Source organism: Tupaia chinensis, unplaced genomic scaffold (genome assembly GCF_000334495.1).
Source record: "Tupaia chinensis unplaced genomic scaffold, TupChi_1.0 Scaffold000118_1, whole genome shotgun sequence".
NCBI lineage: Eukaryota > Metazoa > Chordata > Mammalia > Scandentia > Tupaiidae > Tupaia > Tupaia belangeri.
The window spans coordinates 1,542,991-1,557,979 of NW_006159584.1; the positions used below are offsets into that span (position 1 = coordinate 1,542,991).

At 36.5% G+C, this 14,989-nt stretch overlaps 1 protein-coding gene across 11 annotated transcripts in view; it reads right to left on the minus strand.

The window, feature by feature from the left end:
* The window catches only part of PCDH15 (protocadherin related 15), a 781,066-nt gene that overhangs the window by 300,207 nt on the left and 465,870 nt on the right, over nucleotides 1–14,989 (minus strand). For 10 of the 11 annotated variants that reach the window (XM_027770259.1, XM_006144390.1, XM_006144387.1 and 7 more), the window contains one exon: nucleotides 9,530–9,662. The exons of the other annotated variant lie outside the window; for it this stretch is intronic. In XM_027770259.1, the coding sequence (XP_027626060.1) occupies nucleotides 9,530–9,662 (133 nt within the window). The remainder of the gene's footprint in view (nucleotides 1–9,529; nucleotides 9,663–14,989) is intronic. 11 annotated transcript variants of the gene reach the window in all.

The following is a 14,989-nucleotide window of genomic DNA, read 5'->3' on the forward strand; positions in this document are numbered from 1 at the left end:
TGTAGGGCGCGTGCGCTCACCAGACAGACAGAGAGAGACATAGAGACAGAAAGCGAGAAATCACCCCTCAGGGGGGATGGTCACGCCGCAATACCTTCTCCATTCTCCTCTCAGGATCTTGGGCATGCACACACACGCACCCAGCGTGAGTTTTAAGCTACCGGGTCTGGGATGCAAACTGCGGTAGACTACGTGGGAGTCCAGGGACATAGCCTTTATGCTAACTGCTGGTCCCCCTGTCTGCCTCACTTTTGACAGTCATACATGCCTAGAGATAAAAAGTCATTCCTAGATAATATACATTCCATACTCTATATGGATTTGTTTTTTAAACTTGGAAATATCAAAACATCTGCTGTAAAGAATAAAAATTCACACTATGAATCAGATTTAATTTTTGCAAGAAGCAGGTCATTAGCATGATGAGATTTATTTTATTTATATCTATGTATCTATATTTAAAAATATAAACCATGCTTTGTGACCAGGTAACCCATATCAGTGTTCAACGTATTTCAACTTTCTTAGTATACTCATGATGACATTTTTCTTTTGAGAAACTATTAATGACTGAAGAGCCATCTGAAATCTAGTGCAAGAGGGGATGAGAAAAGGTGGAACCAGCAGTTAACATAATGGCTATGTCACTGAACTCCCATATAGTCGACCGTGGCTTGAATCCCGGACCCGGTGGTTTAAACTCACACCAGGCACGTGTGCGTGCGTGCCCATGATCCCGAGAGGAGAATGGAGGAGAAGGGATTGCGGCATGGCCATCCCCCCTAGGGAGTCTCACTTTCTATCTCTCTGTCTTTCTGGAGAGTGCACGTGCCCTATAGCAATAACCTCTCAAAAAAAAAAAAAAGAAAGAAAAATAAAAGAAAAGGTATTTTCTATCACATGAACTGAAAACAAGGAGGAAAGGTAATGAGACTTTCATTCCTCAGACTTATCAAAATCAGGGTAACCTACAAAATAGGGTAAATAATAGATTACATAATTGAGGGGGAACTAGCCATCTTTTAGTACAATCCACAGTGTTAATCTATGCAGTTAACACATTAAAGAATCAGAATGTTCAAAGAAAATTGTCTTTGATTACAAAAGAACAAATCTCCAAATGAATTATCCAAAATGGTCCTTATAATATAAATAACACTCTACATTTTATGGTACAGGGACTATGATTTATGCTCACGGTACCTGAACCAGCTGTGAAACATTCATGAATCATAACTCCTGTATCATCTTCGGGCAAAAATACATCCTATTTTATAGGAAATATTCATCAAATAAAAAAAAGAAAAGAAAGAACCTTAAAACTTCTAGAGTATTTCAAAGATGTCAGGAAAACAAATTAGGACCTCTGACAGGACCTGTGAATGCAGAGGGACTCGTGATCAGATAGCCTGCATTTAATTCAAACCATTCTGGAAAAGGATCCATTCTGTAGTGAGATCAAGGCAGCAGAAATTATTCTTCAGGACTAAAAATAATAATTCCTTGAAGCATATAAGTTAAATTCCACAGTTTTTTCAAACTATTTTTAAAATGAGAAGAATGGAGAAAGATGAAAAGAAAATGGATGTTGCAAGCTGACAAAACACCTTCTTATTCTTATATTCAAACAGTTCGTCAGTAAAATGCATGTTTTTTTTCCTCAAGAGTGACAACATCCAAGTTCCAGATCTGCTTCCCCCACCCTTCCTTGTTTCCTGTTGTCTTAGGTTATTTGGCCCTGTGCCCTTTACCTTCTAATGCAGTTTCCAGGGAGGAGTAGCCAGGAAAAGAAAAAGGAATCACACTGTCAGAGCCAGTCAGTTCACTGAGAGGGGGAATCAGAAGTTTAAAGTACTAAGTTTTCCCAGTGTCAGTGGACACTATCCGTGTAACATCTGTCTTCACTCGTATACAAAATCCGAAGCAATGACAAATAAGATCAGGGCTGATGAAGACCTCAGAAATAACAACAATTAGCCCTGTGGGTAGGCGCACTCTGCTGGGGATGGGGTTACTGACAAACCTGAGCAAAGATAAAGAGGGCTAAGCAAACCTCAGTCCCGTGGAAAGCCAACATGAATAGTGAGTAGTACATAGACCCTAGGGTCAGACAGCATCCACTGGAATCCCAACTCTACGACAGGCTTCTATTTGACCCTGGAAAAGTTAGACTTCACGGCTCTGTTAAGCGTATTCAAGATGATGAAGCTTTCAAGCAGCAGTCAATTAAAATTAGATGTTGATGGCATTGTTGATATTATGTCTTAGCCATCTGGGTCTTAGCAGTCCAAGTGTTGCTATGGTCTCTAAATTGCATGGATTTGTTTCTTCTCAATGGAAGAGCTAGTAAGATCATACAGTAGGTGAAGGCATTCTTTGGAATACATTCATTTGTCCGTATTCTTTGATATATATCACTTTCGTATTCATTATTCTAAGTACTTAGAATGTTCTTGGACATTTAAAATCCTTATTCATCTCTGACTTAACAGCAGGAAAAAAAAAAAAAGAATGATCATTTTCCTCTTGAAGAAAAATGACTTGTAAAACATGCCAGGCATTTGTGCTTATGTGCTAAAGTCTCAAAAGGAATGATGGAAGAGAAGAGATTGCAGGGTGACCATCCCCCATGGGAAGTGATTTTTCACTTTCCCTCTCTCTGTTTCTCTCTAGTGAAAGCATATACCATTTAGCAAATTAAAAAAAAAAAAAAGATAACAAACAAAAACTGATTAAGAAAGATTCAACTTTTGTCCTGCCTCACTCCATTTCTACACTCCTAATTGTGATAATTTCCATTAGCTCTTCAATAGTTATAAAGTATATTGTTTTCAAAGCCTTGACATACTTTCTCATATGCTTTCTTCAAAATGAAATTCTTAGTTTTGTTCACACTTCTGCAAAAACTCAAAGTATCCAGTTATCAGCAGAGAGTTTATGCATGGCTGAAAAACCAAATACTTACGAATAAATTTTGTGTCAAATGATCCAGTCTTCTCTGCTAAGGGATTCAATCCCAAAAAGCCATTCTAGGAATTGGAGGTAACTTGTGAATCTCTGATTTTTTTTTTTAAGGTTTTTGTCATAGTGTGCATGTGCTTGCTAGAGTGACACAGAGAAGGGAAAGTGAGAAATCACCCCCCCGTAGGGAGGATAGCCACAACACAATCCCTTCTCCTCCATTCTCCTACTGGGATTCTGGGATTTGGGGCACATATACATGTACCCAGGATGATTTTTAAGCCACTGGGTCTGGAACTCAAACTGAGAGTGGCCATATGGGAGTCCAGCATCTTAACCACCACCATCTGCTGGCCATCTCCAAGGTATCTGTGAAATATTGACTAGTTGGGGACCTCTTGTCTTAACAAATTGATGTTCACACCTCTCTTCATATGCTGCTGGACCCTTCATTTTTATTTAAACTTAGAGGAACTAACTCATGTATTATGGACTCAGGAAGGATCTGTCTCACCTATAATATTGGACAAGCTTTATACAGGGAATTCAGATCCTCTTACTAACTACCCTCTCCATCAGGGCATTTCTCCCCAATGGTTCCTGCTGTGTTGTAACTGCACTGATTCAAATCTATGCAGCTGTTCAAATACACAATCAGACTTTCTTCTCTTGCACAATCTCTGTACAAACACTGTATTACAAAATAATTCACCCTCATCTATTTCTGGGGAAATTTCTCCAAGATTGTTTGAAGTGTCTCCTCCCTGGATTCTTGGGGATTTGTGTGCTAAAAATCATAATTATTTGATGTAGGATCTGAGAATTTAATAATTTTTTGCTCAACTGTGCTTTATCAAGGCTACAACCTGTATTCTATTCTATAATCTTTAAGTGAGGGAGGAAAATAGCTAATTCATATTTCTTTTAAGTATTTTTCCCTGAGACCATTGGAATCAACCATAACTTTTCTCAAACTTTAGTACATTTTACCCTCATAAAACATCATAGAATTACTTTTGTAAACTAAAGAACTAATGTAATGCAAAACATATACACTCCCCATAAAATAGGCAAAAGATAAATTTTAATAATTTTTATAACCTAAATTAAAATAATGTAATGTAGTGAGTGGAACCATGATTTGAAAGTCAAGAGAAGGAGGGGGAAGAAAAAAAAAAACCTATTCTTGCTCACAACGTTTGCTGTTCCTGACTCTCAGTATCCTCATTTGGTAAGAAGATAAGATCTGCCTGTTTAGTAGGGTCAGTGATGACCAAAATAAATGATACATTATATGTATATTGAAACGCTATAATTTTTTTTTTTGGAGAGGTTTTTGCTACAGGGCGCATGCACTCACCAGAGAGACAGAGAGACAGAAAGCGATAAATAACCCCTCAGGGGGGATGGCCACGCCGCAATCTTTTCCCCTCCATTCTCCTCTCAGGATCTTGGGCACGCACACATACACGCCTGGCGTGAGTTTAAGCTGCAGGGTCTGGGACTCGAACCGCAGTCGACTACATGGGAGTCCAGCGACATAGCCATTATGCTAACTGCTGGTCCAAAGAGCTATAACATTTTTAAAGCAGATCACGGTAGCCAGTCTTCAGTGTGTAAAAACTTGGAAATAAAATCAAATAATTAATCAATGCTTATTATGGTAGTGACAACTAAATTTAAATAAGTGAATTTATTGAACACACTAATTAATCAAATCCTACTGTATCAACCAAAAAAATTTTATTTATGCTTCTGTTTGCTTGTTCTTAGAAAAACATTTTCCTACATGGAAGCTGTTCTGTCTTTCTGATGGGGAGTGAATATGAGGAAAAGCAGAGCAGGAGCTGATCCACGTGGACATGTGGAGTGAGAAAGAAATATTTTCAGTTGTAAATTCCTGAGATTCTGAGGTTGTGTATGTGAATGTCCTATAATATAACCTACATATTCTTTCTGACACAATAAATAAAGAATTGAAAGAACTAATGCACTACCTGACTTAATATTAAGTGCAAAAAGTGTTAGCTATTATTATTTTGTAAGAAAGAGGTGACAAAGATGATACAGGAGAATTTTCTGTCTGTATAAAAGAAGGAGTGTGCTAATGATGATGGGGTGAGTTGTAGGGGATGTGAGAGATGTCAAAGGGTAATTTGGAAGGAAATAATTGCTCTTATAAGGATAAGAGAAAGACTTCTGTATTTGAGTATAATACACAGTCATATCTGGTAAGATATTATTGTCTCATTTTTAATATGGTGAAAATAGATTAAAAAGAAATTCAGACAAAGTGACCACAAGGTAGCATGGTGCTAGACTCCCACATGACCAACCGCTGTTTGAGTCCTAGACCTAGCAGCTTGAAACTCATGTCCAGTGTGTGTGCCCAATCCTAGGAGGAAAATGGAAGAAATGATATTGAGGGGTGGCCATCTCCCCTACAAGGATGATTTCTCACTTTCCCTTTCAGTCTCTCTCTTTAGTGAGTGTACATGCCCTAGAGCAAAAAAGAAAAAAGAAAAAAAAATTACACCTAAAACTAACCCTGATCATAAGAGATTTTTAAAAAGCAGATCGTTGAGTAACATTTTTTCTTGACTGACCATGCTCAATATAGAACAACGAAAATGTTCATATGAGGAGAATCACAGCCTCTCAGACAGCTGGTAGACAGAATGAATGAAACATACTTAAAAAGGAAAAGAGAGGAAGAAAGATGGAAACTGTTTTGATCAACACAATATTATGTTGAAGCCAGTCCGATGCCAGCTTTGAAACTCTATTTCCCCATAAATCTTGTCTTTCTAAATTGAGCAGTAAGTCAGCAGTAGGTAATGCTACTTGTGCGAAAAAGATGAGGATGGAGGGTCTGTAGGAGCCAGAGTACCTCTAATGCATCCTCTTATTAGAAGTCTTTGGAAGAGTAATTTGATGGAAGCTTTACAACTTTTAGGTCACTAGTTTAAATTCAGTCTCAGTTGATCATGAACAAAAGTGGATGGTTGGTGGTCCATGAAAATACCTTGATAGTGTCGCCCTAGTTCTCTCTAATAGAGACTGCGGCTGCAATCGGCACCCTTTCTTGTGCTTCCACCAGAAGTACAAAGGGTGAATAGAAATGTCATTTCAAGTGTCTTTTCAGTCTTTTTACCAGAGAAATTTGAGATATGAAAAAAGCCAATTCCTTTTCATCTTTAACTCCCAGGTAGAATTATTCTCCTGTAATATGGTTCCTAGATCTTTCTGAGATTTTGCAAAATGAAGTCTGAGACAAACTACAAGTAAAATTATGTCTTGCCTTATAGAAAGTGAAATTATACAAAGGTACAGCACACTGTCAAGGAATATCTAAATGTAAACTGTATAGTTTCTTGACCAAAATCTTACAAATCTGAGATATATTTTCTTTTCCTTTTCTTTCTCTTAATTTGCTTATTTCAATAAATGAATTATGCTGAATGTAAAGAAAAAGGTTCTTACTTTTCTACTAAATGCACATCTCAATAATTGCATTTCTTCTATTCTTTATCATTATAATAATTTGAGTAGCTGTCTTCTTCCTCTTGAAAAAATTACAGCTTTATTTCCTTCCTTTAAATTTTTCCACTAACATCCCCTACATTTTCTCATTACTAATATCTCTACCTTTATATATTAAAAATTTTATTTTTCATATTTTTCATAGTAAATGAACAGTAAAAGCAAAGCCTCTCTAGTTACCTGAGCAAAGGCACAGAGAAGTACCTGGTAGTGCCAACCAAAGTTTGGCAGCCAGAGGCAGTCAGTAGGATAAAACGGAAAGAGTTTATTTTGGAAGTGAAGAAAAAACTTGGATTAATGGACCTTGAGCATCAGTTTACTATGGGGTTCACTTTCCACATCTGGAAAATGTGGAAATCTAATTAATTATTTTCACATTCTTTTCTATACCACTATCCCATGGGATCTTCACTTTATCTCACCAGGATTTGGGTAAGAGGGTATCAGTACTCAAATGAGGTCTGAGCAAGGGACAGCTATGAGAGACCGGCAGATGATAGCATAATGGTTATGTTGTGGGACTCCCACATAGTCGACCACGGTTTGAGGCCCGGACCTGGTGGCTTAAAACTCACACTGGCCATGTGTGGTACGTTCCAAAATCCCAAGAAGAGAATGGAGGAGAAAATATTGTGGCATGGTCATCCCCTTGGGAGTGAGGGGGTGATTTTTCATTTTTTGTCTCTCTGGTGAGCACAAGTGCCCTACAGCAAAAATATCTCTCTCTAAAACAAAACACACACACACACACACACACACACACACACAAACACACACACACACACACACAAAAAAACAAAACAAACAACAACAAAAAAAAACACAGTAAAAAGAGATAACCCTCCCTCGAGGACTCATCTTATCTTATGTTGAAGATTGATGCTGTGATTTTTCCCCATCAGTCACTTTAGAATTTCTAAACTCAAAGTCAGCTTCCTAAATTCTCATATCAGCAAGTCCTGCTATTCCCACATAATACCAGGAGAAGATAAACTGCATTCTGAACACTCAGGTAAAATAATACATTGTATTATGGTTTCAATGATTGCTACAGCAAGTGACAGTTATTGACATCATATTTAACAGACCTTCAAACTATCTGTTCTGTCGAAGATACAGCCCTCCGGGGTCAAAAGTGTTCTGATCAGGGATATATAAATAATGAAAACTAAGTTATCATTTTTCAAGTAACTCATATGCCCAAATGGAAATACCATCTAAATCTATTTCCCTTATCTGAATGAATAAACCCAAGGCACAGCAATTATGAGATTTGGCTATGGCATAGAGTGAAGAAGAACCTGTCTCAGAATCAGAACGTCAACCCTAAGCCTTTACGTCTAAGGTGATGTCCCCTCTCCAACACTGCAGCAAAAATAAATCCAGCTGGGGCAAAGGCATTCCAGACAGAAAATAATACTCAGCTACAGACTCTCCAGATGCAAAGTACAAAATATTCAAGCACATGTTTCCAATCCTTTCATTTTCTCCTGTAATGATGGCAGCTAATCCCTGCCAGCCAAACTGTGAGTTCTTCAACTGTGGCAATCAATAGAATAGATTAGCTGTGGAAACCCTCCATCCATATTGCCCTTGCTTTTCTTTCCAGATAGAGTTTTCATTCACTAGGGAGTAAGCAGGCATGGGAGGCTCTCCCCTCATACACAAATAGAAACACATCAGTCTTCAGACTTGTCACTTTACCATATGACTTTGAATATATATGTATATATTAATATATGCATATATAAATATGCGTGTGTGAAGGAGCATACCTGCAGATTTAATAAAACAGCACCAATCCTCATGGCTTCACTGATTTCAAGGCTATACATCAGCTGTGGGAAACGAGGAGGGCTTTGATTATTTGGAGGAAGTACTTCAATGTAGACGGTGCAGATGGAGTGCCTGCAGAGAAAGAGAAATGCACAAGATGGATAAAAATCTGCATCCCATTTAATATTGGACTGCATTCTTTATTCAGTTGTTGGGTTTACAGGGGAGAGAACATTTCCAAATTTTATAGAAGATAATAAAATTAAAATAAAAAGATGGAAAAATAAAAGCTATCACCTAAATGTAATGGTTTTATGAAATTATCTTAGTAAAAGAAAAGGAATGGCCTCTGGTATCTATTTTTCCAACTTATATTAATAGTGTGAATTAACAAGGAATAGTTGTACAAATAAAGCTAATAAATTAACTTGCCTTGACATTTGACTTTATTTTTTAAAGCTTTTCTAATAGCAAAAAAACAGTCTATAAACATCTGTTAATAGGAGTTGTCCTTGGGGCTCTATTCCTATTAAACCAGCAGAGGGAGTATTGATTAAAATAACATGCAAAACAAATTATGGTCTGCATTTTATTAGCTCTGTTGTGGACTTCACTGGCATAATGTACGTCAGGAGTCAGGATCATAAAGTAATGCTTGTGTACAAAACTTACAAACAAAATCAAATACATTTTAAATTTTCCTTTAAAATATAATATGCAAAGTGAGAAATTAGAATTAATTAAGTTGTCCATTGACAGAGACTTTTCTTGAAGAAGAAAAATTATTATTATAAAGAAAAAGAAAACATTAGCACTATACAATCAACTTTTTTGATACTTCTGCACTTTACAGTGTCTTTACAAAACAAAAGCTGAAGAAGTAAAATGCTCAAGATTTGAAAAGAAAAAAAAAAGCTAAAATACATTGAAACCTGGCACATGTTTCCAATCCTTTCATTTTCTCCTGTAATGATGGCAGCTAATCCCTGCCAGCCAAACTGTGAGTTCTTCAACTGTGGCAATCAATAGAATAGATTAGCTGTGGAAACCCTCCATCCATATTGCCCTTGCTTTTCTTTCCAGATAGAGTTTTCATTCACTAGGGAGTAAGCAGGCATGGGAGGCTCTCCCCTCATACACAAATAGAAACACATCAGTCTTCAGACTTGTCACTTTACCATATGACTTTGAATATATATGTATATATTAATATATGCATATATAAATATGCGTGTGTGAAGGAGCATACCTGCAGATTTAATAAAACAGCACCAATCCTCATGGCTTCACTGATTTCAAGGCTATACATCAGCTGTGGGAAACGAGGAGGGCTTTGATTATTTGGAGGAAGTACTTCAATGTAGACGGTGCAGATGGAGTGCCTGCAGAGAAAGAGAAATGCACAAGATGGATAAAAATCTGCATCCCATTTAATATTGGACTGCATTCTTTATTCAGTTGTTGGGTTTACAGGGGAGAGAACATTTCCAAATTTTATAGAAGATAATAAAATTAAAATAAAAAGATGGAAAAATAAAAGCTATCACCTAAATGTAATGGTTTTATGAAATTATCTTAGTAAAAGAAAAGGAATGGCCTCTGGTATCTATTTTTCCAACTTATATTAATAGTGTGAATTAACAAGGAATAGCTGTACAAATAAAGCTAATAAATTAACTTGCCTTGACTTTTGACTTTATTTTTTAAAGCTTTTCTAATAGCAAAAAAACAGTCTATAAACATCTGTTAATAGGAGTTGTCCTTGGGGCTCTATTCCTATTAAACCAGCAGAGGGAGTATTGATTAAAATAACATGCAAAACAAATTATGGTCTGCATTTTATTAGCTCTGTTGTGGACTTCACTGGCATAATGTACGTCAGGAGTCAGGATCATAAAGTAATGCTTGTGTACAAAACTTACAAACAAAATCAAATACATTTTAAATTTTCCTTTAAAATATAATATGCAAAGTGAGAAATTAGAATTAATTAAGTTGTCCATTGACAGAGACTTTTCTTGAAGAAGAAAAATTATTATTATAAAGAAAAAGAAAACATTAGCACTATACAATCAACTTTTTTGATACTTCTGCACTTTACAGTGTCTTTACAAAACAAAAGCTGAAGAAGTAAAATGCTCAAGATTTGAAAAGAAAAAAAAAAGCTAAAATACATTGAAACCTGGAAAGTTATAACATTAGTCCACTACCTTGAAAAAGATATATATACACACTCACATACACAACCATATTAACCAAAACATATGTTTTAACAAAACCATGATTTTTATTCAAAATGCACTTGTTATGTTATCTACTTGGGGGCCTAATTATCCCCAAATTATGTCATTAAATGCTTCCATTAAAAGGCATAGTCACCAAAAATGTTATTTTGCATAATTAAATAGACCATTCTACTTTTTGTAAAGCTTTTAAGAGAAATACAGAACTACAGATGGGCAATACATTTGGTTTTATAGCTCATCTTTCTATATAATATACCCAAATCTGTTTCTGAGCATTTCCTCATAGACACAATATTAAGAATATAAAATATTGGGGACCAGCAGGTAGTATGGTGGCTAAGGAGCTGGACATTCCCACATGGCCTACCACGGTTCAAGCCCTGGACCTGGCAGCTTGCTTTCTCACTCACTCTCTCTCTCTCTCTCTCTGTGTGTGTGTGTGTGTGTATCTCTCTCTAGTCAAATTAAAATAAATTAATGAATATATAAAATAATTCTTTAAAAAAGAATATAAAATATTAAGCATCTCTAAAAAGCTGCAATAACTGTAAAGAACCTTATACAAACATTTATTACGATGTTGTCTGTCCCATAATAGTCTTGCTTTAAATTAATATCTTGTAGACCTTCATAATTAGTTTAAAAATGTGTACTTGTTCTTGCCTCTAATTTCATCACTTTGCTATTAAAATATGCCAACAAAATTAATCAGAATCGAATTGTTTTTATTTCCATGTGTATAACAGGTAGTCCTGAAATTTAGGGCTGAATGTTGGTGCAGCACTAGGATGTGATGATCCGCTAGGCAATCTCACAGGGGGAGGTTCCCAGCTCAAGTTTGGAGGCCTTCCTGAGTATACTAATAACATGCTCGTCCATGACCTGGGGCTGCCTGAAGGCTGGGTGTGGATTGTGGCATCAGGACCCTCTTCAGAGTTCTTTCTTTCTCTCATTCATTTAAAAGATAAATCTTTAAAATGCAAAAAGAAAAGAAATGTACAAGGTACTTGTGTGAAAGGAGTTGTCATTTGAGGTATAATAGATCTAACATGCTCCCAGATAATGATCTGGCCTCAAGAGCAACCCAAAGATGTACATTCCCCTTGATATAACTCTTGAAGAGTCAGGCTTATTTTAATGTCTGTTATTTGTCAAGTTATTTAAATAGTTTATAGAGCTGTTCCTTTCTCTAAAAGCAGATTCTCCATGCATAGTCTTATAACATGGTAATACGTGTAGGTGAGTGATGTTGAGCATAGGATTTGTAGCCGGGCATTTCTGAGTTAGAATTCTGATGCTGCTACTGTATCATCTTGGGACTTCTCCCAACTTCACTATTTTTATTGGATAAATGAGAATAATAATAGCTAAGGTTAGCATAAAGATTGGATAAAATTGTATATGAGTGTAGACATGTATATGTATGTATATGCACATGTATATGTAAGAATGGATATTTACCATTTATTAATAAATTGTCCAAGATAAGGATTCTTACTGTATTCTATGGATGAGGTAAATGATCTTGCACTTAACCCATTTCTATCCCATATAACATTGTATACATTTTAGTTGTATCCTTTCATATTCTAGGCTAACTACATACAGAAAAAGCAGCCCTACTCTCTGCCCCAGTGTTAGGTGGGGTGATGTTTTGGTTTGGACATATGGGGTCTCAATCTTTGGGATGAGATACAATAATCTACATTTTCCACAGTTTTCCAATAGTTTACTTATATACACTAGATTCTATAGACTTCTGCTCCAGCAGTAGATAGCATAGAAGTTAAGGCATTGGATCCCACATGACCAACTTTATGGTTCAATTCCTGGGCCTGGCAACTTGTCATGGCAGGTGCATGTGTGTGCATACCCAGGATGCCAAGAGAATGGAGGAGAAGGGATGACATGGTCATCCCCCCAGGGAAGTGATTTTGTTTACTCTTTCTCCCCCAGCGAGCACACATGCCCTTTATCAAAAAGCAACAGCAAAAACCCTCTCCAGAATATTATAGTCTTATCTGCTTTTTAAATTAGTTTCCCAGTAAATTTCTCTACAAACCGACCTTTTGATAAAACTGTTTTCAATAATTTTAGAGCCAAGAGATTCCAACATTGATTAATATCCTTTGCCCTAGAACACACCCATACTCCAAATTCAAAGCTTCCTTTCAAAAAGTTAGGCCCTTCCTGCTTTTGATATTCTTTAGAGCCTTGGCTTGTGGTCCTGAACTACTTTGTAAAATTTTTATGAAAATATCAAACTCTTGAGTATAGTTTATGCTAAACAGATTATATTTTGTGTAGTTCTTTATTCTTTTCCCTTTGACTGTATTTGCATTTTAGAGAGCTAATATGGTTTCATCCATAATACTATGAGAAGGACTTTTAACTCTTTTTTTTTGGGGGGGGAGAAGTTTTTGCTATAGGGAAAATGCTTGCCAGAAAGAGAGAGAGAGACAGAGAGACAGAAAGTGAGAAATTACCCCCCTGGGGGGGGATAGCTATGCCACAATCCCTTCTCTATTCTCCTCTCAGAATCTTGGGCATGCACACACATGTGCCCGGCATGAATTTAAGTCACTGGGTCCGGGACTCAAACTGCAGTTGACTACATGGGAGTCCAGCGACATAGCCATTATGCTAACTGCTGGTCCCAGGACCTCTGACTCTTATGAGGCACTGTGCATCTGCCACAGAGGAGAAAAGTATAAAACAGTTAGACAAAAAGGACCCCGGACTTCAAGGGAGGAGACACAGTACACCTTTGGTCCAAAGTGACCGTCCCCTTCATCTGCCCTTTTTTGTTTGCACCCTCTGCTTTTTGCCACAGTTATCTAAATATACTAGAACTACTATTTTTTGTTTTCCTTTTGGATTTGGATTTTGCAGTTATTTAGAGAAGATCATATTCAAGGTCTTGCACGTTTACCTTCAATGTCCTGGTGCTTCTAAACAATGTGTTTAAATAAGCACTAGCCTTTTGAAGGTTATTGCTTTTTAAAATGCTATCTCCTCTTTATCCCTGATGTCAGCATAGTGTCAGAGTTAGCTTCCCTAAAATTGAATACCAATAGTATTAACAATAAAGTGATAACATTAATGCTGTAATAAATTGGGGTAATTCAACAGCATCATTTAAGCACATAATAAAACAGAGCAGTCACTAGATAAATAATAACATTTTATGTGAGCATTTCATATTTACATTTTACAACTCGTCCTAAGTGCATAAAATTGAGCATCTATGTAACACAAATTTTATTTTTGTAATATAGCCAGCATGATGTAGATAAATCTCCATTTCTAAAAGTGAAAATCATAAAGCTTTTTTCTTTTCCATCTTAGTAATGAAGGTCAAAGTAGAACAAAAGAAATAGTGTATTTCTCAGATAATCTAATGATTTTAAGAGACCCTTGAAACCATATAATTTAATGCATTTTTTTTATAAAAGACGATTTAAAAATCAGAAAGATTAAGTGATTGACTCAAGGTTACAAAGTTAATTAGCAATAGCAGATGAATGAAAAGACAAGGCTTCTGAATTCAATATGTAGAGCTGTAAGTTTCTCACGTATCCACAATAAATTTAGGCAATAAATTGGAAAATTTGTATTTATCTGATGTGTGTGAATATAAAGCATCTTTTGTTTGTAACTAAGGATGTTATCTTACAAGAAATCATAAATTATTTCAAGTCTTGGGCTCGGATTAGGATATCAAAAATTTTAATTATTTATACAATGAATGAAACTTCATCGATACCACTTATTATAAGAACGAAATAAGGATCAATAAGTGGTGTGGTAGTAAAGGCGCTGGACTCCCACATGCCTGCCATGGTTCGAATCTCGGATCCGAAAGCTTGCTTTTTCACTGCCCACTCCCCCAACTCTCTCTGGTTCCCTATAGCAAATTAAAATAATAATAATTATTATAAATAAATTAAATTAAATTAATAATTCTTTTAAAAACAAAATAAAACACAAATTAAACATGGAGGGTAGACTTAAGATGCTATAACTTTAGAAATAGTATTTTTTTTTTTTTTTGGAGAGGTTTTTGCTATAGGGCGCGTGCGCTCGCCAGACAGACAGAGAGAGACAGAGAGACAGAAAGAGAGAAATCACCCCCCATGGGGGATGGCCACACCGCAATCCCATCTCCTCCGTTCTCCTCTCGGGATCTTGGGCACGCACACACATGCGCCCAGCGTGAGTTTAAGCCATCGGGTCTGGGACTGGAACCACCGTCAACTATGTGGGAGTCCAGAGACATAGCCATTATGCTAACTGCTGGTCCCTGGAAATAGTATAATTTTAAATGACAAACAGATTTTTGTGATAGGACAAGAAGCAGGAGTGATGAGTTGAAGTTGCTGGCACATAGAATACCTGCACTACGATTTCCTACTAAATATGATAACCTGTGCTACAAAGCGTCTATTTGTAACTTTACATTT